Raw genomic sequence first — 27927 nt, forward strand, 5'->3', positions numbered from 1 at the left:
TTCGGATCTGCGCCGAGCGCGCTTGACTAATGCGTCAGTGTGCGCGACGCAACCCATCCGACGCGACGATCTTGCTGGGTTATTGCGGCTCGCCGCTATTGGGGCCTCCGATCTCGGTCGCGACAGGTTGGTTCACCCCCGTCCGTCGATAAGCGAATACGCTGGGTTTAAAATCACTCGTGACACGGAACGCGACTGTCGAAATAAGGGCAGAGGAGGTCGAACATCAACGAGAGGAGCAACCCTCGCCGGAGCGAGAATTCCCACGTGAAAAAAGAGTGCAATAAATCTTATTAAACCGGGGAACACAGATCCGTATTCTCCGCTCGTCGACCGCATCCGCAACACACGGACAGACATACACACACACCAGAGAAAAAGAGAGAATTTCTTTCCCCCTGTAAAAGCAACGCGTACATAAAAATAAATCCATACACATATTTCGAAGTAATAATAATCGATCGATCAATCGAGTAATGGCGTTTCTGAGATCGGTGCCGAGGTGTTGTGCTAAATCAAAGTTCGGGAGGAAACTGCCGCTCCTCCCTGTGACCATTTTAGAAAATGTAACCCGTCCTGCCGCTGCCGCTGCAGCTGTACAGTTTTCTCAGGTAGCCGGAAAGAGCGATTATGACGGCGCTGCTGCCGCGAGGACTTCAGGAGCTGGCTCCTCGGCGACGGGCGGCGGTGGCGGCGGAGGCGGTGATTCGACGGCGAAACCTGTTCCGAGGCAAATTGATCCCCTTGATTTAAAATTCAACGACCCCATCGCCTCGTTCAAGAGCAAAACCACCGGCGAATTAGTCAGGGCCTACATCGTCTACCAGCTATGTACAATGGAATTCATCGTCGACAATAACATGAAGGTAAGCAAAGTCGTCACGACTGTAATTTGTACCAGTACCTGCATCCAGTCTGCCCTCCCCCCTACCCCCTCCCCCGTCCCACCACTCTTCATAACCGGCCAATTGCTGCCTGATGATAAGTATCTATGTATGTAGGAATTTACTACATGCGTACGCATTCAGCGATTAATTTGTCTCATGTTTTTGCTACGGCATTTTATCACCTGACGTAGTAATACTTTTAGATCCACGCGGTTCAAGAACTTGGTCAAAATGAATTTTCTTTCATCACCCGTGCGAGTTTCGACGCGTTTCGACGCGTTTCGACGCGTTTCGGAACACGCACGAATGATTCGCTGCACGCGCTGCATAATAGATACGATACTGTCGGCCCTTTTTTCACTTTCTTCTTCCTTTCAAATCGCACGTTGTTCGTATCTTCAAACCGACCACGCGTTGTACGCTTTCTATCCTCTCCACGGTTTTTTTTCCGATGCACGTGCAGTGCAGAAACATTCGGGAAAATTCTCCGACGCAATTATTTCTTCTCCGCTATGGTGTCTCTGAAGAGAGATCACGAAAATATTATTTATGCGTGGTGGAGATAGTTAATTCGACAGTTGTGGATAATTAAAATTTTTTCCTTCTCATCGAATCAAAGAATCGAGCACTTCTCCGACCGTTTTTTACCCTCCTCTTCATTTATTACTTTTTTCCTCTAGCTCGCGTTTCAGACCGCTAGACACCTGTAATTATTGCATAACTTTCCTGGAAATTCTTGTTTACCTTTTTTTTCTTTCATTGCTGCGATAACAAGCTCTAGTTGTATTAATGACGTTACAATGATTCATCCGTATGTTTTGTTAGGTATTGTGTTATAACTTATTTGTCAGTGTTGAAGAAAAAAAAGTAACCCGGAATGTTATTTTATACAACGTTGAAGATTTTACCGAAATTTGAGTGCTTGTAACTCGCTCTGCTTATTAGTAATAATAAATGCCTGCACTTCGCTTCTTAGCCTCATGGTTTCGTTCGAAAATTTATCGAATTTAGTAACACGGAATTCGATCAAAAAAAAATTTCAACACGTTATTTGAACAGTGTTATGTATTCTGTTATTTAACTAGTACGATAAGATATAAGATTGCAGATCATTTTAAATTCATTATCATATAAAAATTTCGTGTGAGACTATATTGTACTCAACTGCAGTTGCGATCTTAGAACCTTGATTCTATTTGCTTTTGATGAACGATTTTCGTTACAACGAGTAAAGGATACGTATGTACGATTTATGCGTTACTATGCATATTATATACAGTTTGAGAAACTGTTCTTTTTGGCAGAGAACAAGTTTGTGGCACCTGTACGCTGTAACGTGCAGACGGTACTTTTGAAACGCCTTTTTGAATTTCACATTTGTTTTTAATTAATTTACCCTTTGACCGATTATACTCGCACGATCCGCGGCATCTGATATTGCGTAGCTGTTTGAATATGAAGATCGCATAGTTACGAAGGTCAGGGAATTCGGACGATAATCCCAGCATTATCACCTACGTTATACATCCACGCCTGGAGGCGAATCGTGCGGCACTAACATAAATAACTGATTCGCAAGCGGACGCGTGACGTGTTTCGAGAGAATTTAAAGATTTCTCTTTATAATTTCGCCGACTTCGTTTACGGTTTGTGAAACAACGAATGAACGCGTCGATCCGGCGTCCAGTTCTCAGGATAAAAATTCGATAAATTTTTATGAACGTCTTTTGTTGCGATGAATTAAATGTACGCAAGCATTTTATCACGCATATAGCTATGTACGTGAGTGCATAAATCTTACCAATTGCATTCCCACAAATCGGCATTCGCGATCGAATAATTCGGGTAATTTTGCACAGCGAATGAAAAATCGCAACTGTTACGTAAGTCACAGAGCTCAGCTGGTATGGGTATTTCACGAATAAAGTTCCACGCGGCGTCAGATTCTTCGGGGAGGAGGAATTCCTGCTTGGCACAGAGCAGCCACGGCGACGACGTCGACGACGACGAAGTTGGATCCCGCTGTGCGGCTGAAATCAATAACGCTGGGTTAAAGTTCCGCCGTGCATTGCATGCAGTCTCGCCTGCATTTGACGACTCGACGTGCATCCAACGCGTATAGAATCGCAAACGTCCCGTTACATCGGTTTTTCATAAATTTATATCTCTTGATACAGATCTTGTTTGCGAATATACCACTAATTTTCGCCTATTTCCACTAATCCGGAAAATTTACCCGCCGTCTGTTCGCAGACTGTTATGTTCCGGGTTGGGGTAAAAATATAGAGAGATGAAAAGATCGAACGGCCACAACATCGAATTTTTATTGAAGCGAAAATTTTATTTGCAGAATTTAAGGGAACGCCCCGATCGATTTCGACGTGGTCGTATGTATCTCCAAATATCTAAGTCCACGTATCTCAAACGCGGAAAAGGGCTTAACGGCCACGTTCCATTCACAGTTCTGAACAAAAACACTCCGATGCGTTTTCATTTGACGCAGAAACAGAGAAATTGCACGGATTTTCCGAAATCGCAATAGTAAATTCATAGAATTCATGCAATTTCCTTACTGCTGCCTTAAATGAAAATGTATTGCAGTGTTTTTACTTTTATTTTTTATGCAGAACTGTGTACACAACGGAGCCGTTAAGCCCTTTTCCGTGATGCGTGGACTTGGATATTTGGAGATATATACGACCCCGTTGAAATCTACTAGGGCACCCCTAAAAAATGCAAAAAATCAAAAAGATCAAAGTGTGGACAAGTAGAAAAATAGAAAAGTCTGAATGTGGAAAGGCGTGATGTAGAATCGTCGGAATTCGTCTCGATAATGTAGAATGGTGTACAGGTTATAGATTTTGCTGTTGTCTGTTTCGACCCACTATATTTTCAATTTTCTACACTCGGATTTACTAGATTTTTTTTTCAAGTTTACAAATTAGATTTTTCGCCTCTTTGCAATATCGTTATTTTGCTCCTTTCTATGAATCGGCTATTCTAGCCTTTTACCTTCGCCGTTACTTCCGTTCCATTCCGTTTCGACCGCTGCAACGTATCGAGTTTATTCTACTCGCTGTTTTGTATTATACATATATACAACCTACCGTCTTAAGTTTCGGAAATGTCCCACCATGCGTATGCGGTCATCGTAGATGCTGCGTGCAGGATTTAATCCAGACTCGGCCGTTGCACGCCGGCTTCGTCAGCGGTTAGGCACTGATTCGACGATACACCCTCTTTTCACATTCTCTTTTTCTTCTTCTCCATTCAAGTTGACCCAACAATTTATACCTGCGATTATCACAAGGGAGATTTTGTGTACAATAGCAGGTAATATTAGGAGATGTTTGCGGGGACGATGGGAGAAAGTCCAGGAAAATTTTCGCAAAAAAATTTACACCTTTTTTCAAGATTTCTATAGAGACTTTTGAAAATAATAAGAGAATTTGAAAATTCAAAGATATTGCGCGAGGCAATGCTAGAAATAAATATGTGGTAATTTTTAGTCAATGAAGATGTTGTGACAAAATTTCGTCATTGATTTACCCCTCGTGCATGACTGATGATGATGTTACCGGGATTCGTTGTCCTTCGTATATATATGTTACATAGTAAACACAAATAGAAACCTTTTTCCACACGCTGATGAGGCGGACCAATTTCGGCTGATGCATTGTGCCAACTTCTTACGTAATGCTTGTACTTGCGGTAAGTTACGCCTGTCACAACTGAATTACGGACAACATTTTGCAACTAGGTTGACGAAAAACGCTACGGTAGATCGGCTGGGCGGCACATGCAGTCGCGAGAATTTTATGACTGTAGGAAAAGGACAAGGGTGGCACAGTAAAAGTTGTACGCTTCTTCGTTGTGCAAACGATGCTAAATATCTGATCGAATTATAAACTTTTCTAAACCCACAATTGATGTAACATATTTTATCTCGGTGTTCCAAGTTTCAAGCTACGGTTCTACGGAATATTTTGACAATCCGTGATTATGTTTCGACTGAGAAACACTCTGTATAAGGATGCAGAATTCGGGGGGCTGGCGATGGAAAGAAATTGGTAAAGGGCCAGATTGCGTCGTCATGAAATCGGGGTTGAATCACCGTTGGCGATAGGCTGTCTGTCCGTCTGCACTGGCATTCTTTAAGCTGCGCAGTGACGTACACTTGGTACTTTACTATGTACGTCGGGCTGCAGTGATGCAGCGAGGCGTGTCACACATAGACCGTATACCTACCCTAGCTTCTACATACTTCCGTAGCGGTGGACGGCCTCTGCCGCAGTTTATCGATTCTTGTTAACTGCATCTCAACTTCCCGCCGCCTCCGCTAAGTACGCGTCATACGTAGTCGGCTTCGCCTATTATCGTTTTTTATATCATTAAAATTATTCGTGACGGAGAATTAACAGTAGGACCTGTAGGAAATGGATTCTTTTATTTTTTATTTTTTAAAATTTTTTTATTTTTTTATTTTTTTTTAACGTCAAAAGACTAATCACGAATTTGTCATCACGAATTCAGTAATTATATATAGTTATACTTTTTCTTAAATTTAACTTCGTCGATTTATCAATTTTACATAAATTTATTAAATGTATAATACTTGTAACGGAAGGAAAACGGAGGCAGAAACTTTACCTTATCGTGCAGAGCATTGATCCCGTGGGACTTAATTGTCAATTCCCGTTGGTCGGATCACACCACGCTGTTAAATACAGGCTTCAACCCTTCTGCAGGGCATTTATACTTCATGTATAATGTATGTCCGCATTTCACTGACGAATATTGTTTTAAGCATAATTGATATTTACTTTCGGAAATGGGTACACCCACACTTATTGGATTGGATCGGATAGCATAAAAACAGTTTATAATCGAAATTTTGATGTAGGTCGAGTTAGGGTCAAAGTTTTTGTGCCTAATTTTTTCCTCAAATATTTGAGAGGTTATTTGAAAAGATAATAAAACAGGGTTTAAAAATGACCAGAGGAGTAAAAAAAATACATTGCAACAAAATGAGCTGCAGGGAAATCATCTAAAATCAGGGGGAATAATTTATTGTCGATGGAAATATAATGAATGATCGAGTTTAGATCGGTTAAACTTAATCACATGGTTGCTAAATTGTAGTCTGTACAAAAACATTTTCATCCTTGTGATTGCAGCATGCGGCCATTTCTTGTGCTTTGTTGTGCAATTCATTCGATTCGAATCAAATTGTAATTATTCCTTGCTTAATTTTCATTTTTCCAGTTCTCCAAAAACACCGTTTCAGTTTGGAACCCTGCAATATCTTGCATAGCAAATTGCTCTTCGCTCAAAAGATTTTGCGCATTTAACGGATTTAACGTTATTACCAGTTATACATTATCTCTCAACGAGCATAATGTCAAGTCTTACCGACGTAAATAGTTCATTGCCGAACTATTTTCTTGTTCTTCGTACTGCCTAGCATTTTTCTCTCAGCATAAGTCATCGGTTGATACATTACTGTATCGTAACGATACAATACCGTGCAAGTATTAGACACCTATCGATCTGTGTCGTAATGTATGCGATTTCAGTAATTCCAGAAGTATCTCGAACAATTTTTGATCGATAACAGCTGATTTCGCCGCCCGAAATTACGCATGCAGTTAAGTTTGACAGTAATATTGTCTTTTCAACCCACTCATTTCTGCCGCGTCAGGTCACGTATTATTCGTACCTACGTAGCAGAATAATTATTGTAAAAATCGATCAGATGTTGCTATGGCGAATGAGGGGAAATGAGCCAAACATCGCAGATTATACCAGAAACCACGAACACACCGATCGCGATATTAATGAGCGGGGTTGCATGCGTCACGTGCATTGTGACTGATTGTTAGTGCCGGATTTTTCTTATTATTATACGGCTGCCGCTCGGAGACGGAGAGCAATACTTATTGGTCATTGGACTGACTGTAGCGGATACGCTTATAAGCACTGCCGTCGTGGATGTAAACCTATTGATTATCCGAGTCCCAGTAGAACGGGCCATTCCGATTGTAATAACCGATACCGAATCGCAAAAAATGCTCGAAGTACGCACGCGGCGAATTCAGGGTCGCCACACATCTGGAAAACCTGAAAAACCTGGAATTGACAGGGGATTTTTTTATTTGCTTAAGGAAAAAACTAAAATCATCCAGCTTTCTATCGTGGGAATTGGAAATAATTTTTTGAGGTAACAAGTTTGCTTTTTCTGGTCGATAAAACGAATTGGCTTAAACTGATTCTTTTTACATAACATTTTTTCTTCAATTCGATTTGATTTTCGACCGAATACAGAGTTAACAAGATGAGCGATTTAGGTTTTAGTAAGTTACTGGAACTGGGAATACGACGGTGAAAAGTAGGTTTTTGGTCCTGGGAAACCTGGAAATGTCATGGAATTTTTTACAATAAAATTTCTGGCTACATTTTTTATATTATAGGCATATTTTTGTTTTCTCTCCTTTGGTTGGGGATAAAAATTTACAGAGATTGTTAGACGATAGAAGAGTCGTAGGGTCAAATTTTCTAATACGCGGAAATCAATGTTCTAGAATTTTTAAATGTATAGTGTATATATGTATGTATCACAGAAAAGTCAAAATGGAGAAACTTTTTTATACGAATTTTAGAAAGACAAGTTTTGACTTTTTTACACTCTACACGTAAAATAATTTCCCTCATGCGTAACGTATTTCTACGTGTATTCTTTTTTTTTTTTTTTTCTATGCTGTAATATTCTTGTGAATAAAATCAGCCGTCACAGAGTGAAATCGACCCAAGCTATAGTTTACAGATTTTCAAGCATTTTCAAGCGATTTGAAACGGAGTATTGATATTATATCTAACCGTAAACTTCCGTTTCTAGATCCATTATTTTCTGTTTTTATATTTTTGTAGAAATCTTCGTGGGTTAAGAACGTAATAATTCTATAAATACTTAATATAGAATAATCTCGTGATAAAATTAATGGAAAGTATCGATAATTTCAGCCAATTAACTTTCTCAACGTTATTTATTCGGTTATTTACTTCAGCCTGATAATGAATTTTTGGCCATCCTGTGAAATCGAGATTTCGAGGTTTGATTTAAATCCGGCATTCAACCGTCACGGTTGGAGGTATAATCAAGTTTTACATGTATACATCACTGTTCATAACAATGATTCTCGGTGCGGATATAGTCGCCATATTGTAATCCGCGTCTCGTGTTACGCGTGTCGAATTATCTGCATATGGCTAAACAGAGATAGAAGAACAGCGCTGCATGCTTTTATCCCCTTGGTCACGGAATTAATTAAAATACACGTGAAACTCGTGTTTGGACTCGCGAATATCATCCTGCGATTACGGAACGCCGATGTTGCGGGTTCTGTGCCGTCTACAAACGATTTTGGATTCCAACTATGTCCGCGTCAAAAAATGCTTAGCTATTTATATCACAGGAAAAAACTTAGGTATCACAGGCGCGTAATTTCAAGGTGTACAAGTCTGGAAAAGATGATGCAAACTTTGCTATTACAGCAATTTGAAAATTCGCTTTACATTAGTTTTTATAAAAAATCCAACAATTTGAAATCGTGTGTGTTCTACAGTTTTTTTCAACTTGGTAAATTACAAACGTTAAAAATTAAATTATTCATCGTATTGCGTAATTTATTTTCATTCGCGATTTTCTTCTCTGGCTAATTCTCACATTTTCAAAACTGTATCTTTTCTGTTCGCACATGTATTAAATTAATAGGTAGGCGTACAAATTTACACATGTTATCGCTCTGTCGCGAATTCGTTACCTGTCAATTTGCTGTAAGTAGTGCAGATTAGATTCGCCTTGGAAAAATTTTCCAACGCCATAGAATGTGGAAGGTACAACCACTTTAGGCATTGGCAACCAAGTATAAAATATTAAAAATCTCCTGTAAATTTCAACAGCAGTTTCAATTGTCTGTGAGTAAGCAAGTAAAACTTTACGAGCTTTGAATAACGCTCGCAGTTAACGCAATATTATACTCAAGTTATGCGCCATATAACAGACCTGAGTTTGATGTGTAGTACAAGAATACCACAGATTTTAGACCAAAAACGTTTCCAATCCTTCGTGGAAATTATCTATCAACAACTCTGTGTTACTGTTTAATATAAAGAGAAAAAAAATCGTACATTTAACTTTATTTTTTTTTCTTCTTTTACTCTTTTATTTCTAGTTCTTAATCCAAGACCAAATCTTCAATCATTCAATCAATATAATACATATGTATAAGGACAGTTAATTAGCATATCTTAGAACGTGAAATTATATTCCCGAATCTTACGAATTATCAATTTTCTTCACAGATTATACGCGAAGCTACAAGAATACGAGGCTGAGAACCACAGACGATAATACAAACACACACGCGCATGTTTGCACAAGTGTAGCCTCTATACTTAATGAACTGTAAACTCTCCATTCGCTAATTCTTGTACTTGCTGCAAATATTTCACGTGTGTCAAAGAATATAAACAAAGAAAAACGAAAACAAATAGAAAACACCGAACGAAGCTAATAAACAATCAATCGATTCGCTGTCAGTCTAGATATGATCAATATTTTTAATTTAAAAAATTTTAAATCAACTCAAGTAATATAAAGAAGAAGAAAAAGGTAAATTCAATTAAAAAAAAAATCATTTTGCACATACAAATAGACGAGGGGTCGAATTGCAGCCAAAATCCTTTATAATAAGGAGTTTTAAAAACTGATTGAGACACAGATGCGCATGGTCAAGAATCGTTCTCGTAGGTGTGGACCTTATTCGACCAAAAGTCAGTATCATCTACTCCGAAGCTGCTAGCAACCATCTAAAATAGACTGTATGCTGCACGCAGCTTCGTCTGTTCAGCTAGCAGTCTCTTACGAGAATAACTGCACGGACTCCGTAGAGTTCGAATTTACTCTTGCACAAGCAGCAGCCGTTCGTCTGGCATGTGGTTTTTTTCGCCTCACCGCGTTATTTGCTCCGCATAAGAAATGCCTCCGTGAATTGTGCGCCTTTGAAAAAGATTTAGCATATCCCGCATAAGTAGGTATAACTGCGTATATTTTTTTTATTCTTACAATTAGTCACTTATACGTCATATATATGCCATCCACTCGTCTTACCGTTACTCGAACACGTTTTTACACATTTATTTTTTTTCCTTGTTATTGATTTATTTATTTATTTATTTTTTTCCTTTACCACTTATATACATATACGTACCGTGTATTCCGTGGCAAGTGACTCAACCTCTGATTATGACCAATTCTTTTATCCGTACACTTTGGTTTTTTTTACCTGCAGTTTTCGTTCGAAAAACCATCAAGAAATTATACGAATTATATGTGAAAAAGGCCATTTTTGTTCCGTTCTCGAAGTAACTTACAATACGCCTTCTACGACGGAAAATTATTCTAATTTTTTTTTTTTTCTTGATAATTTCAGAGTAAATTTTTTCGGTAAATTTTCCGTAGCGTTAATCATGATACGTCAACTGTAGAGCAGAGCGATTTCTCGTAAACTCTCCCAACGTTATTTTTTCATGGATGTTGCAGTTATTGAGATTAAATATTGAAAACTCTTTGTACAAAAAATGGAAAAACCGAAATTTCACTCTCATTTTCGTCTTAGAATCGTCGCTTTCTATCATAAAACATGTATACATTTAAAAAAAAAATATAAAATAATGTTGCTTTTGTCGTACGTTTTAAATAACTTGTACGGAAACAAGGTAAAATGATCAATGCCACAGACTGGGTGATTTGGTATGGAATGCGCCATGTACAGCTATTTCTCTGCAGCAACTCATGGACCATAAATTTGACTAAAATATTAACAGGTTTATAGAATTTCAAACAGTTCTCAAGTTGCGGATTTTTTGAGGAATTTCTCCTCTTGCATTTCACACCTTGTATAGACGGTTTTTGCTGCGTTGTTTTATCGTATGTTTCAGTTCGACTTCCGAATTGATTGAAAAATGTGCAAAATATTGGAAGCTAATTTTCCCACGTATAAAAAAATTATAATCGAGTTATTTTTATACAATACGTTCTTCCTAGGTACAATTAATAATTAACATATATCGTCGTTCAGCTGAAACGTGGATTTCTTGCGACGGTATTCCGAATAAACTATGCCTACCTTTATCCGCATGAATTAGTGGTTACATGTAAAAGATGGATGATGGTTTCTTATTCTTCCGATTAGCTTTCGTGTTGCGGTTTTACGACAATTTTCATCATAGGGTGGCGACATACTGCGAGAGAAATCCAGAATAATTTGTAGCAATAATCATTCAGAGACTTTTTCGCAGCACTGATGTTATGTATAGCTTTTTAGGGTGAGAATTGCGCTTAGGCTACAATTTTAATGTACTATAGTGTGAACGTATTAAAATAATAAGCTTTTTTTTTTCCAAAATTCAAGTTGTAAATATTGTTTCAAACGACGAATAAACCATGCTGTCCATGTTTCAGCTCTTAAGATTAATATTTAATCATCATCGCGATTTTCTATCTCCCATTTAAATAATATAGGAAAACTCTTACTTTAAACCTTGTAATTTTATAACTCGTCAACGCATTAGTGTACCGATAAAACCTGAACGTATTTTTCTAGGTAATTGAACGCTCTACAAAAAAGGTCTCTTATCATTTTATGATATTTGAGGTCACAAATTATTTAAAGACCTTAAACAACTTTTGAAAGAATAGATTTATAATAAAATGACAATAGACCTTTATTGTAGAGCATTCAATTCCCTAGAAAACTGCGTTCCCGTCTTATCAGTACACTAATGCGTTGACGAGTTATAGAATTGTAAGTTTAAAAACAAAAATGTTCCCATGTTATTTAAATGGGAAATAGAAAATCGCGATGACGCACCTTTGAATATTAATATTAAGAGCCGAAACTAGCACAGCATCTTCTTTCGTCATCTGATACAGTCTAGTGTACACTAAAAGATACGTAAATCATCTAATTTTCAAGCCTTCATAGATATCGTTGTTGTTGTTGTAAGCATTGTACGCGTCAGTTAGAATTTGGCAGCAAGGAAAAGCCGGTTCGCAGTTCCGACATGCAGCGTGTTAAAGCAGGGTCCGGATCAGGACCGATCGTCCTTGAGGATATCATCGTTTCACAATCGCGTTACTTAAATAGGTGCCGAAATATGTCGCCTATACAATGCAAAGTCTTGCGAATCTCTTGCAAGTATTTGCATCCTCTTATAATCGCTTCGACCCTGGCGCGCCCAGAGCAAGACTTACGATTAGGTAATCCGGTGCGAGGATCCATACATACGTCGTACAGGCATAGCAGAAGTACAAATGCGTTGCTCGAACAAAATGTGATGTCCTTGAAATTTGCCTGCCTTTGCTCTTTTTTTTTTTGTGTTCTACTTTATCCATCGTATGAATCGTAACCTTCTTGCAAGATGCTGGCAGTTGCTGTATTGTAACAGGAAAGGCCGAACAGTGTTAAGAGATACTCTAGATATTATTATTGGGGTTTTAAGGTACGATGAACGTTGCTGCAATCAATGAATTCTGTCAAATATACCGGTAAAATATGTAAATATAACCGACAAAGATCATCGTTCTCTTCGTGGCATTCGCCAAGTTCTGCGATTCACATGTCGTGAAAATTTTGCTGTAATTCTTCAAAGTTTCACGTATTCCGCAGCACTGCAGTAAATATATCGACTATCGACTTATTTACTCTTTTTTTTATTTGAAACTTCATTGTGTTATCACGAATTGTAGGTTGTATGGTTGCTTTTTTTTTTTTTTACTCCCACCCCAACCTTGTCACGTTATATTATGACACGCGGAAACATTGAAGATTTTATAGCACTGCAATTTTATGAAAGCTTGTACGCATGTAATACGAACGTATAACAATGAAAGAAAAGTTACTATGTGAGAAGAATTTTCCTTGCATCGCTGTTCGAAGTATTTTCAATACTTCAGAGAACATCGTTGCGATATTGTTTGTTAGATCATGTATAATATGACAAATGAAAGGTGAAAAAAAACGACGTCTCTCTTTTTGCAATTCTTATCCCCCCGAGGCTTTATAACTGGAACGATATGCTACCTACCTACTTTTTATTACCTTGACATAATAGTATTCGTCCTTTTCGTTCAAGTCCTGACTGTCCTTGACTCTGACGTGATTGCATACATTATACAATCTTAGTTAACGTTTGTAATTGTGTATAAAAAAAAACACGTGGGTAAACCTTTTTTAAAATTTTTTTCCGAAAGATATACTTTATTTTCTTTGATTATTCACGCATGTTCATACTTGTGAAAAAACTGATGGTCAGGAAAAAAGCTCAACCAAAGTTGTTGCCGTCTGAAACACATTCCGGGAAACGAAAGGATACGAATAGTTTGATATTTGATTGTAAAGCAAAACGAAGGTCACGTATTTCGGAGAACACGCAAAATGTAGAAAGAAAATCGTTTCCATTCATAATTAATAAGCGATTATAATACCTAATTTAAAATTTGATTTCGATTGACCTGCTTACGAACAAATTAATAACCGATCTATTTCTCATCGAATTGACAATGAGCATACTCACATAATTTGTATTTGAAAGAAACACAAATTCTTGCACCTCTATGTCATTATTTATTCGTTACAACTATAATTTATTCACGCCAAACAAATCGCTTCTCTCTGGCTTTCGTTCACAAATATTAACTAATCGTCGCAGGCATTATGTTTACGTTACATTTATCTAAAAGCATGCACTGCACCACGTGTGCAGGGTCGATATCACTCGATGTGTTTACCGTTATGTCAGAATCACTTGGTCACTTAGCTCATACAGAGATAAGTTCTTATCGGTCAAAGCTTGTGAACGATGACGTGCGATACGTGACGTGTATAATACGTACACTGTATATTATCGTATTCACGTGTACCACGCGAAGAACTGTTTACGTCATAATTATCTCTCGAGTAGTACGTTGCGTCGAGTTTTTGCAACGATAAACGATGATAAGCAGCTGTGCAGACGCATTTGTCGATTCCAACAGCTGTACAAAGGATAATATGACTGGTCAGTTTTTTCTCTGTCATAAATTAATTTATCACCGTACCGCGTTTATCGATTGTCCATTGCACGGAGTGGATGGATTAAAATCTCCATCCACCCGAATTCAGATTTTGAGTAATATTTCTGATCGGTTCCAGGGATTAATAATTTTTCGATAATTGCGCGTGAGGCCAAGTTTTTTTTTCTTATATTTATGGTTCGGTGTCAAATAATCAAATCAAATAATTTTCCAGTGATTACCGGATTGGACGGAATCACAAGAAATCAGAACGTATCGATAAAAATTACCCAGAACTTGGTTAAGTGGAAATCAACTAAAGTGTAGGATAAAATTGAACTCTCTAGAATGTTGATGAATTGAAACCGATTTTCGTGTTTATTGCAAGACTTACACCACGATTTATATGATTTCCGACGCTTGCTGCGCGGTTTCTTAAACGTTATCTATCGCAATGATTTCAATTATGTTGTCTCGATTGATTTCCTCGGTCCACCGAGAAAAAAATATTTCAGTAATTCATGAGATCCTGTGATTTACAATTTAATTTTCAACTGTTTTTACGTCTTCCCTGACTAATTCTGTCCTCGGAAAAATTGAAATTATTTTTTCAATCTGGAAGTGATCTGAAACTTTCGATACAAAACCGTGGCGCTGTCTGAACTCGCAAATATAAAATAGCTATGTCGAACAAAACCTAAACGTGTCGTCAAAGTTATTATTGTATTTTGGTTACACAAGGCACTTGCCATATTGACCTAATTTTAACTCGAGAAGTACATTCGTAAATATTTCGAATAATCAAATGTTGACCGTAGATTATAATCGAGTATAACGCAAATTGAGGTTTGTTAAATTAGCATACCCACTTTTAAACATCGAATTGAAGCTTTTTGTTATTGCGTCGAAGTAAGTTTCAAAATTTCATGGATCGTAAGCGGCTTTTTACAGGAAATTTATTATGTTTTTTCAAAATTCTTTGCGACCAATCGCTAGCAGTTATTATTTATATTATATTTTTTTTTTTTCAAGTACGGTCAACTGAATGAAAAATACGACTGATAATTATCGGTAAATTACAGTTTCAAAATTTCCAATCACCAACTCTTCGTATTTATTCCATTAGTGGTTTTACTATTTTCGAAAATTTGATACGCATCAAGATAAATTTTTCCACTGCTGATTAGCGACTTAGCCAACGATTGATTATCGAAAAGGGTTTGCTTAGATATTCGTAAATGGTTATGCTAACTTAACAAATGGTATTAAATTTAGATGTCTGGTAGATATATTACTACAGTGGTTGTAATTGACTTACAAGGGCAAACGTCACGTGTGGTAAATGTAAACGAGGAGGATAATCTAATTTCTAATCTGCTACGTGTATATTTGACAACGAAATCTGCCCCGTTAATTTATTTCACCCTGAAACTCAACCTTGTAACGAAGTTTTTCACTTACTTCGAAATATCAAACCATGTTCCCGATGCGTCGGTGAAATTTCGCATATTACTTTCCGTAGCACTACTTTTTTTTTTACATGAAATTGTATACTTCATCGAAACTTGTTCGACCGTATTATAAAAAATTCAGTATTCACATTTCCACTCCGAATAAAAGTAAAGACAATAACGTAGAAAAATACTCTGCTATTGATCGGCACGCTTCTTTCGACATGACAGTTATTACACTGGCAACTGAGCGAATCGCACGGAAAATGGGTTTAATTTTATGTTCATCAATTTTTTAATCGTGTTCATTAAGTCTCCCGTAACAAATTACTTCGCAAAGTCATTACGCGACTTCGGAATCGATTCGAAAGTAGCCAGGAAATTGGTATTTTATTCGAGACAATTTTGTCTTGAGCTTTTTAAACTTGTTCAATCGACGGTGAAGGCTTTATTCTTAATTCACAAGTATGATGTGACCTTCGTTTGACGAGAAAAGTGTCGTGGAATTTTACAGAAATCGAGTAGATCGACTGATCGCTCTTATTTGTTGTTCGTTTTATGTTCGTTGAAGATTGTTCGCGACGTACAACATGCTTCTACCCTAGTTTTTCAGTCTTCTGCTAACCGTCTATCTCCGTTTGAATATTCTTATTCCCCCTCCCCCCGTTCACGTACAATTTTTAATTGTAACTGCAGTTGTTACACAGTTCGTATAACGTATAATTGAAAGTTGACCGATCGATGGAAAGGACGAACTATGACGTCGAGTGAATCCTTTGAAATGAATTCGTGTTTCAATTATATTCCCGAACACCTCCGCTTATTTCAGGCTTCCATTAGTCGGCTAACCAATCAGTCAGCATCCCTATAATGTTAGAAAAATTTTGTCTTCTCCACTCTTCGATTCACTCGCGCCGCCCCTGTTCCTTACGTACAGTAACGAAATTGGTTTTACGCAACGTGTTGTAAACCTTCATTCAATTCGGTTCTTGCTCAATTACTCGCTACGTCTCTATAATTACGTTAATGCACGTACGATACATGCATACGTACTCATACAGCTGATAACGCATACCTACAACAGTCATACAAACAGTACTGATCCCGCAAAATTTATTACGTCGCTGTATGTATAATGTATGTAGGTACTTTTATACCGAACAATTTTGTATTTTGTCGAGAGGATGGCGTGTGTCACGACATCTTATGTATACGTGTAAACATAGCAAACTACTACCGCGGTGGTTTCTTTCTTTGATGTCCACCTTTTTATTTTTTTTATTTTGTATCCGTTATGAATTGCCTTTAACACTTCAACCCAGGTTATTCTGTTCAATATATTTTTATTTTTTTTCAACTGTATTACGTGTAACGATTTTATTGGATGTGTATGAAATATCTTTACTCCCTGATTTCGACTACAATGATGTCGAGTAAAAGTAGAACGCTGTACCTGTGCAAGCAGCGCGTGCGCAAGATTATAAGCTGTTGCGGTTCTATTCGTCGGTTTTTTTTTCCTACAACTATTTTTGTTGTCATTGCGCAACTCTGAAAGCCTGCGGCGTTCGCTCGCCTTTGCTGCTTTCCCCTATCAGAGAGAGATTGTAACATCAGGCTAAAGTTGGTAACGTTAACGTAAGGAAACCTCAGGCTAAATACCCGCTGGACATTATTGGACAGTTTGAAATTGACCTTCACGGAGTTGCCTTTCAGAATTAAAGTATATTTTGTTTGTAATGACTTACGAAACCTCGGATAGTCTTAAAGATGCAAAGTGGCGATTCTTCTTAACCATACATCGTTACAGTAACGTTACTAACTATCCTAATATTGCAACAGTACACAGAGTTTAGAAATTTTATTCAGCATACTTCTTTGGCGCCGAATTCGAGGCTCCTTCTTTCATTCATCTTCAGTATAACCGACACTGCAATGAAATCTAAAATTAAACCTCTGCTTTATCGAGATAGTTACGCAAAATCGCAAGCTCATCGTCAGCTGTATAAGTATATTATAACCGCAGGTCAAATCTGAAAATAGGTTTCGTATCGAGGTGACATTGATTCGAATATATGAAACAGGTATGGTGATTTAATTTTACTTGCAGCCTAGATATTGATTCTCACAGATCAGTTGTTGGCCTCCTGGCGATATTTTTATTCATCCTGCCAGATTCGTGACTGCATACAGATTTCTGCACGCATGCACTTTACATCTGTACGTAATATATGCCTAATACAAGATGCGAAGCTGTTTTCAAAAGTGTTTCTCTTCTCTATACTCGCTGTTAGGTACACACAATGTCAAGCTATGTTGAAAGTTAGTTGATAAACGATAATGAAACGTATGTTGATCGTTAGTTTTTGTGCAATAACAATCGATCGTCAATCGAATAACCGATGAGAAAATAAAAAAAACAAATTTTACAGATGAAAGAATTGCTACAATTGATCGTGAGTTCCAAGTCTGATCGATTCAACTTCCTGTAAAAGGGGTCTCTGTGCAAATGTGCGAATTGTATGCAACGAGAACGGTGCGATATTAATTTTTTCCTGGAAACAGCATCACTTTGTTGAAATGTTCTCGATTCATAAACAGAGCGCATTCCCCGCCGCATGTCATGGCAAGGCAAGGCAAGCGGTGTGTGCCCATGGCAATCGCCTTGATCTCTCGATGCGGAGGGAAAATCCATTCTCGTTTAAAGAAGGCCAATCCATGTGCCAATGATCTAGGAACGGACGAACGCTAACGGTCCGGAAGGCCAAGAGAACCACGCGGCGAGCCGTCATCCACCAGACCCAAATACCACACGGGGTTGGCGAGCTTTTCTGCAAAACCTATATGCAATACCACAGATCGGACACATCCATACGTACACCTAACACTGATTTATGACCCAACGTTTCGTTGCGAGAGCGCCATGCATTAAAAGTATATGCATGTGAAATAAATATTTCAACACAAGGAGACACTCGTCGTGTTGTGTTATATATATATATAGATATATATACGTATATACGTACAGACTGAGGGCTCTTACATACGATGCAAATTCAAGCTCCTTAGTGAAAATATTTTTTCTGTATCATATTTGCCGTTTCATATTGTTATTATACGCATTCTGTGCGCTGCGATTTATCTAGGAATGAGCTGGATTATACACGCACGAATCTATACAACAGACTATTTTTACAGCGGCGTGTATGATACTGCGTGTAACCCAGTTTAAAATTCATTTCAGTAAGTCGAGGAGGAGCTTCTTTTATTTTTTCTTCTCTCTCGGTCTTTTTTTTTTTTTTTTTTGTGGAACAGAAAGGAGCATTTTTACCGAAGTTGCAAATTTTTAGGTGAAATATGTTTACAATCGTTTCGCCTGAGGTAAATTAATTTATTAATCAAGGCTTATGCAAGCTTCGATTGTGAATATTTTGTTGGCGGTATAATTAAGGTGAAATCAAAAGAGACGATGTAACGATAGAGATATTGCCATAAAAATTCATGACGTGACAATTTTGAGGACTGTTATATATATATTTATGTTGAAATGAAATACCAGACTTATTGAAGGGAGAACGTTTGTTATTTATTTGTTTCAGTTGATGAAAGTTGCCAATGCAGTGCTGGGTGACAAGTTATTTGCAGCGTTGATGAAGGCTACCTTTTATGGTCACTTTGTGGCTGGAGAAGATGAACAAAAAATCCGTCCAGTTCTGGACAGATTGAGACAGTTTGGTGTTAAACCAATTCTCGACTATTCCGTAGAAGAGGATCTTTCTCAGGAGGAAGCCGAACGGCGTGAAGTTCAGTAAGAGATCTTTCATATTACGTACAATATGCACTTACAGAAATTACAAGCTGTTTCAAATAATTTAATCAGTCGATGCAAAACTCTGCGTTCGTTTTCCAAAGTATAAAATTGTCCCGGGAGTAAAGAGAGTGAATTTAAAATAATTCATCGATCGTTGTAAGGGATGTGCAACTTGTGATGTATAAATAAAGCTCGTAAGATAGATACTTATTCTAGAGTCTTTATTCAGGGCTTCGGTATCCGAGGCGGGAGACGAGAAACAGGAAGGTACGATCAAGAAGTATCATGTGGAGAAATCCTTTGCTGATCGGCGTTACAAAGTCGCCTCTGCGAGGACTTACTTTTACCTAAATGAAGCCTCTTGCGAACGGAACATGGATGTCTTTGTTAGATGCTTGGAGGCTGTTGCTGGTGAGTAATTGACGCAGTGAAAAATCGGTGTTGCAATTTCAGGAAGAGAGACATATTCTGATGATTCAATAACTGCACAGTCCTCACCATTCGCCACATTTCGTGATATCAATTTATAGGATTTTCAAAAAGAATCCTGTGTCTCAATGGTCGTGAAATTTAGATAGTATTTTTTTTTCTTCACGACCATTGTAATAACAATATCTGCTTTTAAATCAATTTTATATTCACACTAAATTATGAAATTTAATATATAAAATGTATAATACTTATCGAAATAAGGGAGTGATTTTTTTTACATTCACTTCTTACCGTAAAAATAAATCATCAATTCGTCCCCAAATCTCATTATACATCTATCACGTCCATCACTCCTTTTCCATTTCAATTTCAAAGTTCATTTCGATAGCTTGTTATTTGCCTCTAATTGTATAACTATGACTGTGTTTTTCCACGAGTTGAATACACGCATCGTTTAACTAAGGACATGATGCAATAGGGATAAAAAATTGTGTAACAAATTGAAATTAATAATAACACTTAATGAGTTTCATAAAACAATCAGTTACGTTCATTAGCATTTCTTTGAATAACATTAAAATGATTTTATTATAATGGCCTTGGGTGAACGCCCTCCTATTTACTAGTAGCTGTTTAGCTTCTTATACATATGTGCATAAGTACGATTAAAAACACATTGCACATTGTATAGGATGAATTTTCAATCATTATCTCACGAGTGTTATGTCACATTTTTGGTCGAGTGACAGAGAGCCAGAGACCTAGTTGCATTTGCTTATTTATAAACCGGAGCTTTTGTTCCTTTACTGCACACTGGTGCCAACTTGAATTTTCCTTTAGTCACGGTCATCGGTGCAAAATTTTCACCTGGTATCTTACCACATCGGCATTTAATGTATATAAGCGCGCGATGAAGCCACAGTTTCATTATTTGCTGAATTTTTTTTTTCCTTTGTTTGTTTATTTTCGCACTAATCCATACTAGAATCTCAAAGTTCAAGCGTGGGTTGAAGAAGTGATATCTCATGAGAGATACGATGTCGTATCGATCATTGCACAGCCATGCGGTATTTTTTCCAGCCGATGAAGTAAAGACATTGAAGTTGAAATATCCCAATAACAAGTTCACCCTCAACTCTGAAGTCAATCCCAATCCTGGTAAGCCGAATCTTAACGCTCCCTAATCCTATCCATGCATTTGCCTGCGTACAATTCTTCTGAAACAATTTCCTATGAAAAGTAAAACGCACAACGTAATATACTGTAATCTTCGTAGGTGCCTCGATGGGAGTTGGCATCACAGCTGTGAAATTGACGGCTCTTGGTCGCCCACAACTTCTGGTTAGTATGCTGATGTAACGACCAAGCTATTATTTGGAATGATGTTAATAATAACGTTAGCAATGATGATTATTTTTTCATCGTCGATTATTAATTAATGTTTTTCACAGCTCCAACTTTCTGAGGTGATAATGCGGGCGCGTCAATATATGACTGATGTTGTCGGAGGTGAAGGTGCTGTCTTGGCACATCACGCCAAACCTGACGACTTCAAGAGGAAATTTGAGGAGGCGCATATTAGAGACGAAGCACCCGTACAAAAGTTTCTTGAAAAAATTCAAGCAGATAAGGAAGGGTATGCTATATCATCAGTTGAAATTCGTATTATGTTATGGTTCTACAAATTGGCTTGTAATTTTCCTTAATCAGTCTAAAGCCAAACAAGGAAACGATGTTGTAATATTTTTCCACAAATATCCACTGGAATGTGCTAAATCTTGTGACATAACAAGATTTCTTTCATATTGATACTTATGCAAGATTTTATCCTCATAAGCGATTCAAAGTATACGTTACAGATAATTGGTTGATTAGAGTTATGTAACAAGTCTAATTTGACATTATTATTTTTTTTTGTTTCCGGCCACGCTTTGGACATCCAGAAAGTAAGGAATAAAAATATACTCGTATTAGGTGTTAGTTGGATGCGTGTGAATAATGCTTCTATCAAAATGTTCAACTTTTCCACTGTGTTAATTTAGAACTTACGGATTTGGGACTAAGATTTGGGCTATTCGTATTGCTCTAACAAATTTGTGCTTGTTGACTTGAATTGAGTTAATTTCATTCTAATGATTCTTCAACAACCTCTGAACTTTATTCTGATTATTTTATAATGAGAATACACTACGTGGAACTCTGACATATTAGGCACATGAGCAAAATCTTGAAGAAATATTTATTTTGATGCAATAAACATGCTTAGGCGCTGCATCAAATTCTCACGGTCAAGGATTGATCAACTTTAATACCACCTACAATCGGTTTCTATCATGGTGTTGTGAAATCTTTGGGATATCCTCCCTTTCTCCTTATTATTTCCGTTTGAACTATGAGATCAAACTAATTATGATGCTTTTGTACTACTGAATTGGGGTATTTGAGTGGAGTTGAGACTAAAAGTAATATACATGCACGGTGTGAGGATTGATTAAAGTAAAATGACAATAATAATATCAATCATTTTTATTACAGTGTCATTCACTTATTCCCATGGAGCGGTATTTTGGATGAGAACTACGAACTGAGCGAGACTTTCCAGGTTCCAGACATAAAGACTGGAAAAATGGTCAAGTTAATGACTCAGCTCACTCCTAAGGAAGAAGAGATGTTCAGGAATATGGTTCGGAGACTCAACAATATCGTTTCAGTAGGTATCATCAATACCGTATTATATTCGATCAATGCATGAGGTAACTATCAACTTTACTTATGAAATTCGGAACAGTTGAAACGTTCATTCATTGAATTATAATTTGACACAGGTTGCCGAAAAGCTGGACGTTCGCATAATGATTGACGCTGAACAGACTTACTTCCAGCCGGCGATATCTCGGCTCACTCTGGAAATGATGCGCAAGTACAATACGAAAAAGGTAATCTACTTATAAGAGAGTGAGTGTATTAAGTTTGTGTCATTACAGAGGTTTCAATGAATGCGCATTCAATCTCAATCTGGTCTACCTCCTAGGCCGTGGTGTTCAACACATACCAGACATATCTGCAAGATGCCTTTAACGAAGTCAAGACTGATCTTGAACAAGCAGAACGGCAAAATTTCTATTTCGGCGCTAAGCTCGTGCGAGGAGCTTATATTGAGCAGGTGAGTGACATGAACGATATTAATTATAAAATATTGATAATTTTTAGTAATTTCTCAAAATCATGGGTTAACTGTTTAAAAAAATTTCAGGAACGAGCCAGAGCAGCTGCGATGGGTTACCCAGACCCGACAAATCCATCATTTGAAGCTACAACCGAATCTTATCACAAGACGTTCATGGAATGCTTACGGAGAATGAAACAATATAAAGACAAAGGTGAAGATCCTAAAAAAATCGGTATCATGGTCGCTTCCCACAACGAGAATACTGTGCGATTTGCCATCGAAAAGTGAGTGTTTAAATGTTGGTTCAATTGATCTTTACCAACTCTTTGTGGCATCAGTGGGAAATCAATAATATTTTCACTTTGTAGAATGAAGGAAATTGGGATATCACCTGAGGACAAAGTCATTTGCTTTGGACAGCTACTTGGAATGTGCGATTACTTAACTTTCCCTCTTGGTACGACAATTTATCATACATCTTGTACAAAACTAATATTATCATTCACTAATATCCGATTTCAATTACGAGCAACCGTTTCTGACATTCAAAACGTAGGATTGGTCCTTAAATTTTAATTGATCGTATTTCTTTAACATCGATTCTTTTCCTAAATCTAATGTCAACGAATGTTGGGGCAGGTCAATCCGGCTACTCAGTGTACAAATATATCCCTTACGGACCTGTGAAGGAAGTGCTGCCATACTTGTCCCGGCGAGCCCAGGAGAATAAAGGGGTGCTGACTAAAATAAAGAAGGAGAAGCGTCTTCTAGCAATCGAGATTCGTAGGCGCTTGTTACGTGGACAATTGTTTTACAAACCCAAAGGAAACTACACCCCTGTTTGAGTCACTGTCGTCTCAAGCATCGCCCAAATTCATTTCAAGTACGAACTTGACGTAGTGATTGTACGTTGTTGATCCTTCTCACATGCTACGAGACTACAGCTATTACATTAATAAAAAACCAACTGGTGGATTTGTGACGTTTGAGAATATGTGAGTGTGAAAATCGGTATGGTAGGTTATCTGTATGATGAGTTTCTTGTTTAATTAACAAAACGATTGCCCGACAGTGCAGTCATTCAAACCAATCGTCAAACACTGCCTCAGTTTGAAATTATACGTTACTATCGCTGCATCGAGAAATGCACACGACTTCTCCATGTTCCTTAATCAGACGTTATCCTCGATTTATTTCACCCTCCGAGGTGTAATCGTAATTATTAATTCAATATCAGTTGCGACGGAACGATTATCCAATATGAAGACAATGTAGAGTGGCTCAACTGTTTTTGGCATTAACCAATTTCGCGAACACACAGTTGTTTTGATGATTACTTTTACCGAACTACAAACATCTTACGTACTATACACATCTTTAATCCTAAATGGTATAACTATTTATTGTTTTCAATTCTTGCGTGAAATCGTTTCCATCTTTGTCATCACAATTGCAAAAAAGCATATCGACGACTTGATTAGAATTTATTTTGTCATGGCAGTGGACAAGTTTTACATCATCTTTAGCAGGTGATTGCGATAGATATTTACACAACAAGCTCCTTCACGAAGTTCATATTCTGAGTGAAAATAAATTCATGTAACAGATAGTGTCACAGTGACAATTGTGGAGGCAGAGTTTGGCGAATGGTAATTTTGTCTAAGTGTATGTAGTACCTAACAGATTCCAGGTCACTGAGAGTTGTTACGTTGTAAGATGTTGGGAAAGTTGTGTTTGAGACACATCTACTATTAGGCATCATGTATTGGCTGCATATAGAAGAATATAATAAACACAAGAAATAAGTTATTTACAAAATTGGAGTGGTGCCATAGTGAGAAATTAATTTCGACATGTATATAGAATATTATGAACATAAATATACATATATGATATATATGTGTATATACTTATACAAAGAGAGATAAAATTTAATACGAATTTATTGAATTTGCAAATTGACACTTATAATTAGATTTCGAAGACATAACGTGTGGTATTATTTACGTAGAGAAAACAATTTACATCATTTGATTATTATTGGAGGAACGATGAGTCTTGATCATTATTTGTAATATGTTTCCATTACTATGATATTTTTCAATCTCGATTGAGATGTGTAATATATTTTGTACGTCAATGGTGTAAATTATGATTTTTAATCCAAAAGTGGTTGCTCTTTGTTTACCTACATTTTTATGCGTATCAAATTCAGTTGTACCTTTTCAATATTGTCGCCAATTTTAAGTTTGTGCCGGACTGTTAATGGATTACAAGCCGTTACAAGATCATGTATGCTGTTGTTGATTGTATTTTAAGTGTAATTAATGACTTGTTGTGAAAGTCGTTAGAATTATTGATATTGTAATATTTATTTTAAAATGTTAGGTTTAATTATATCAATTCTCGCAACCTATCTTGGGTTAAAAATCATCCTTCTGTAATGCGTATAATATTATAAACGTATCATGATAAAGAAAGATGACCATGCGGTTTGTGGTACAAAAACTAAAATAACGGAAGACATAAATAACTTTGAGTTGAAAAAGACAACAACCATGAGCTTAATCGAAAAAAATCTTTGGAAATTGGATACATAAAATTTCGTCAAAACCCTTACAATATATTCGTTTATTTTACCGTGTTTATTCTAGCATGTCGATGGAACAATAAAACAAATTAAAATCCGATTAATGAAAAGTGCTATTCAGTGAACAAGACGTACTCACCCCTGATTTATACATTTAATTTCATATGCTAAAGTTGATTATTGATTCAGCATTCGTATTACGTGCTAATACTCGGAATTATTTCATGTAACGATTACACCATGCATCTAGGCATTTCAATCAATTCTTTGCAAAGGATCTAGTACCACGGATTAGAATTGTCTGTAATTTTTACCTGGGCAGTATCTACTGCGAATGAAAGTTCCGCCATAAAACGATGATCTGTGATCAAAGTTTTAGAATGCGAATTCAAATTTGAATCTTTTCGGAGTAGGATAACTCGTGAAGTCAAACGCTCGAGTAATTTTCACATATTCTGCATGCAGACTACACGGATAGAGATTACAGAGAAATTTAGGTTTTTTCCCAATCGTTTATAGAAAGTGTAAAGATCATTCGCTGCAACGACTACGATCTATTTATTTTACAACGACTGTTTCAAACGCTGAAAGATGATTTTGGTCACCTTTCAGCGTTTTATGTCAAATTTTCAAGTTTCCAAGGAAAGTTTCTTATAGAGAATTAAAACACGAATTATCTATACTTATGTGTTATTTAAAATATATTTAGAGCCCGCTTTGGTTTTAAAACATTCGTGTAAAATAGTTTTATCATCCAAATATGTACAAACGTTGGTAGAAACGCATATTCATATTGTGAAACTTACCAGCTATGACATGTAACTCAATTGATTTCTTGACAAACGTATACGTACACGTAATTTCAAATTAGTTACAGAAAGTGGCTAATATATATGTATATATATATATAAAGTATACATACGTATGTATACATACATATACATATATGTGTATATAGATATATAACGTTGAAACTGTGCTATTAAACAATTTTTGGTACATAAAAATGACCTGATGGTTGAATAAAGGGCCGTTGTTGAAGTTATTGCAGGCTGTAGCTCGGTGTTTTTGTCCGTTTGTCTGTCTGCTGTTTGTATAAACGTGACTGAGTAAATGCTGAGGACTACGCAGGGATTACGTTATTCATTTATAATATGTCATAAAGCATACATGTCAGTATAATTTATTAGTAGCTCGTTACGTGACGATGGTGATGATGACAATAAGATGTTTAATCACAGACGTGTATTATATTCAATATAATTACAAATTTAAGCCATATCCTTACCTTAACAACAAGTTGTAAGATTATCAAATAAACGGATGAATATGCGGTTAGTAATATCATCCGAATTAAAACGTAAAAATAAAATGAAATACCTAGAAAGAAGCAAACATATTTCGTAAATGGAGAATTTGAAGAATGCATTGTAAATTAAATATCGCCATATGATTTTATCAATTTCGTGTACTTTCAAGAGATTTGGATGAATTGATTGCGTTAAAATTTTCCTTCGATGTTGCACAGATTCAAGGCTGATATTTTTTCTATTTTTCATCATTTGTCAATGACTTGATTTACTTTATTTACTTTGTATTTGTGTTCTCAGCGTAGTATCAATTTGCTCCTGCATTTCTTCTTGCTGAACGATTCTGTTGTATGAAAATTTTTCATCTCCAATACTCATTTGAAATCTACGAATTTATGATGCTGTTTGAGCTTAAAATTAGTACACTCAGTTTTTATTTGCACGCACCTCACAAAATCTTTGAAAAGATTTTCAAACCGAGGTTAACGAGATATTTAGATAATTTCCTTTTTTTTCTAGTCTTCTCGCTTCGTCAAAATTGTATGCTTCTTACTATGGATTGATGTTTAGGTAGAAAATCTATTAGAATTAATATTAACAAATTAAACAAAGAAACAAAAATATAAGTTACGAAACGAATGAAAGTCGACTAATTGAAGGTCCTTAGATATAAAATAAGTTATTATTTATTAGAAAAATATAGTTAATATATATATGCTCTTCCAATGATATCTTACAACCCTTTACCTTGTCGCTCGAACACAAACATGTTATTTCTATCTGAAATATTAATCAGGCGCAACGAAAAGAAAAAATTACCATTGTTCATAATTATTTTGCTGATTTTATTTCAGATTTGGGTTGCCATTCTATGCCACAAACTTTTCGATTGAGAAAACCGAACAATTGTGACATAATAGAACGCCACTTCATTGATCAACCTGCGATGATCAGAAGAAAATTGAAGTGGATTTTTTTACCTTGAAATCGGGTTCCTAGTATTTAGAAAAATTGGCGCTAAACTACATCCGCATATCTAAAGTGATAACTGTACATACTAAAACATGAATGAATGTTAAAAAGATCACAGTGAGCAAAGTGTGAAGTTGAATCTTCTCGGTTGTGAGATCGATAATAGTAAAGTCACTTTTGGGTAAAAATAATCT

At 36.6% G+C, this 27927-nt stretch overlaps 1 protein-coding gene across 3 annotated transcripts; it reads left to right on the plus strand.

Annotated features, from left to right (window-relative positions):
• The first annotated feature begins 32 nt into the window (after positions 1-32).
• On the plus strand, positions 33-26691 carry LOC124178630 (proline dehydrogenase 1, mitochondrial). 3 transcript variants are annotated; one of them, XM_046562115.1, is made up of 12 exons: positions 33-866; positions 19049-19257; positions 19490-19671; positions 20969-21033; positions 21144-21328; positions 21636-21638; positions 22228-22402; positions 22518-22628; positions 22724-22855; positions 22946-23145; positions 23230-23318; positions 23501-26691. In XM_046562115.1, the coding sequence occupies exons 1-12, from the start codon at positions 477-479 to the stop codon at positions 23704-23706; spliced, it is 1947 nt and encodes a 648-aa protein (XP_046418071.1). In that variant the 5' UTR covers positions 33-476; the 3' UTR covers positions 23707-26691. The 3 variants fall into 3 exon arrangements, with proteins under 3 accessions (XP_046418071.1, XP_046418072.1, XP_046418073.1); XM_046562117.1 differs by lacking the exon at positions 33-866 and adding an exon at positions 17065-17176 and having other exon boundaries at positions 19047-19257; XM_046562116.1 differs by lacking the exon at positions 21636-21638.
• The last annotated feature ends 1236 nt before the right edge of the window (positions 26692-27927 follow it).

This window comes from Neodiprion fabricii, chromosome 3 (genome assembly GCF_021155785.1).
Source record: "Neodiprion fabricii isolate iyNeoFabr1 chromosome 3, iyNeoFabr1.1, whole genome shotgun sequence".
Lineage (NCBI taxonomy): Eukaryota > Metazoa > Arthropoda > Insecta > Hymenoptera > Diprionidae > Neodiprion > Neodiprion fabricii.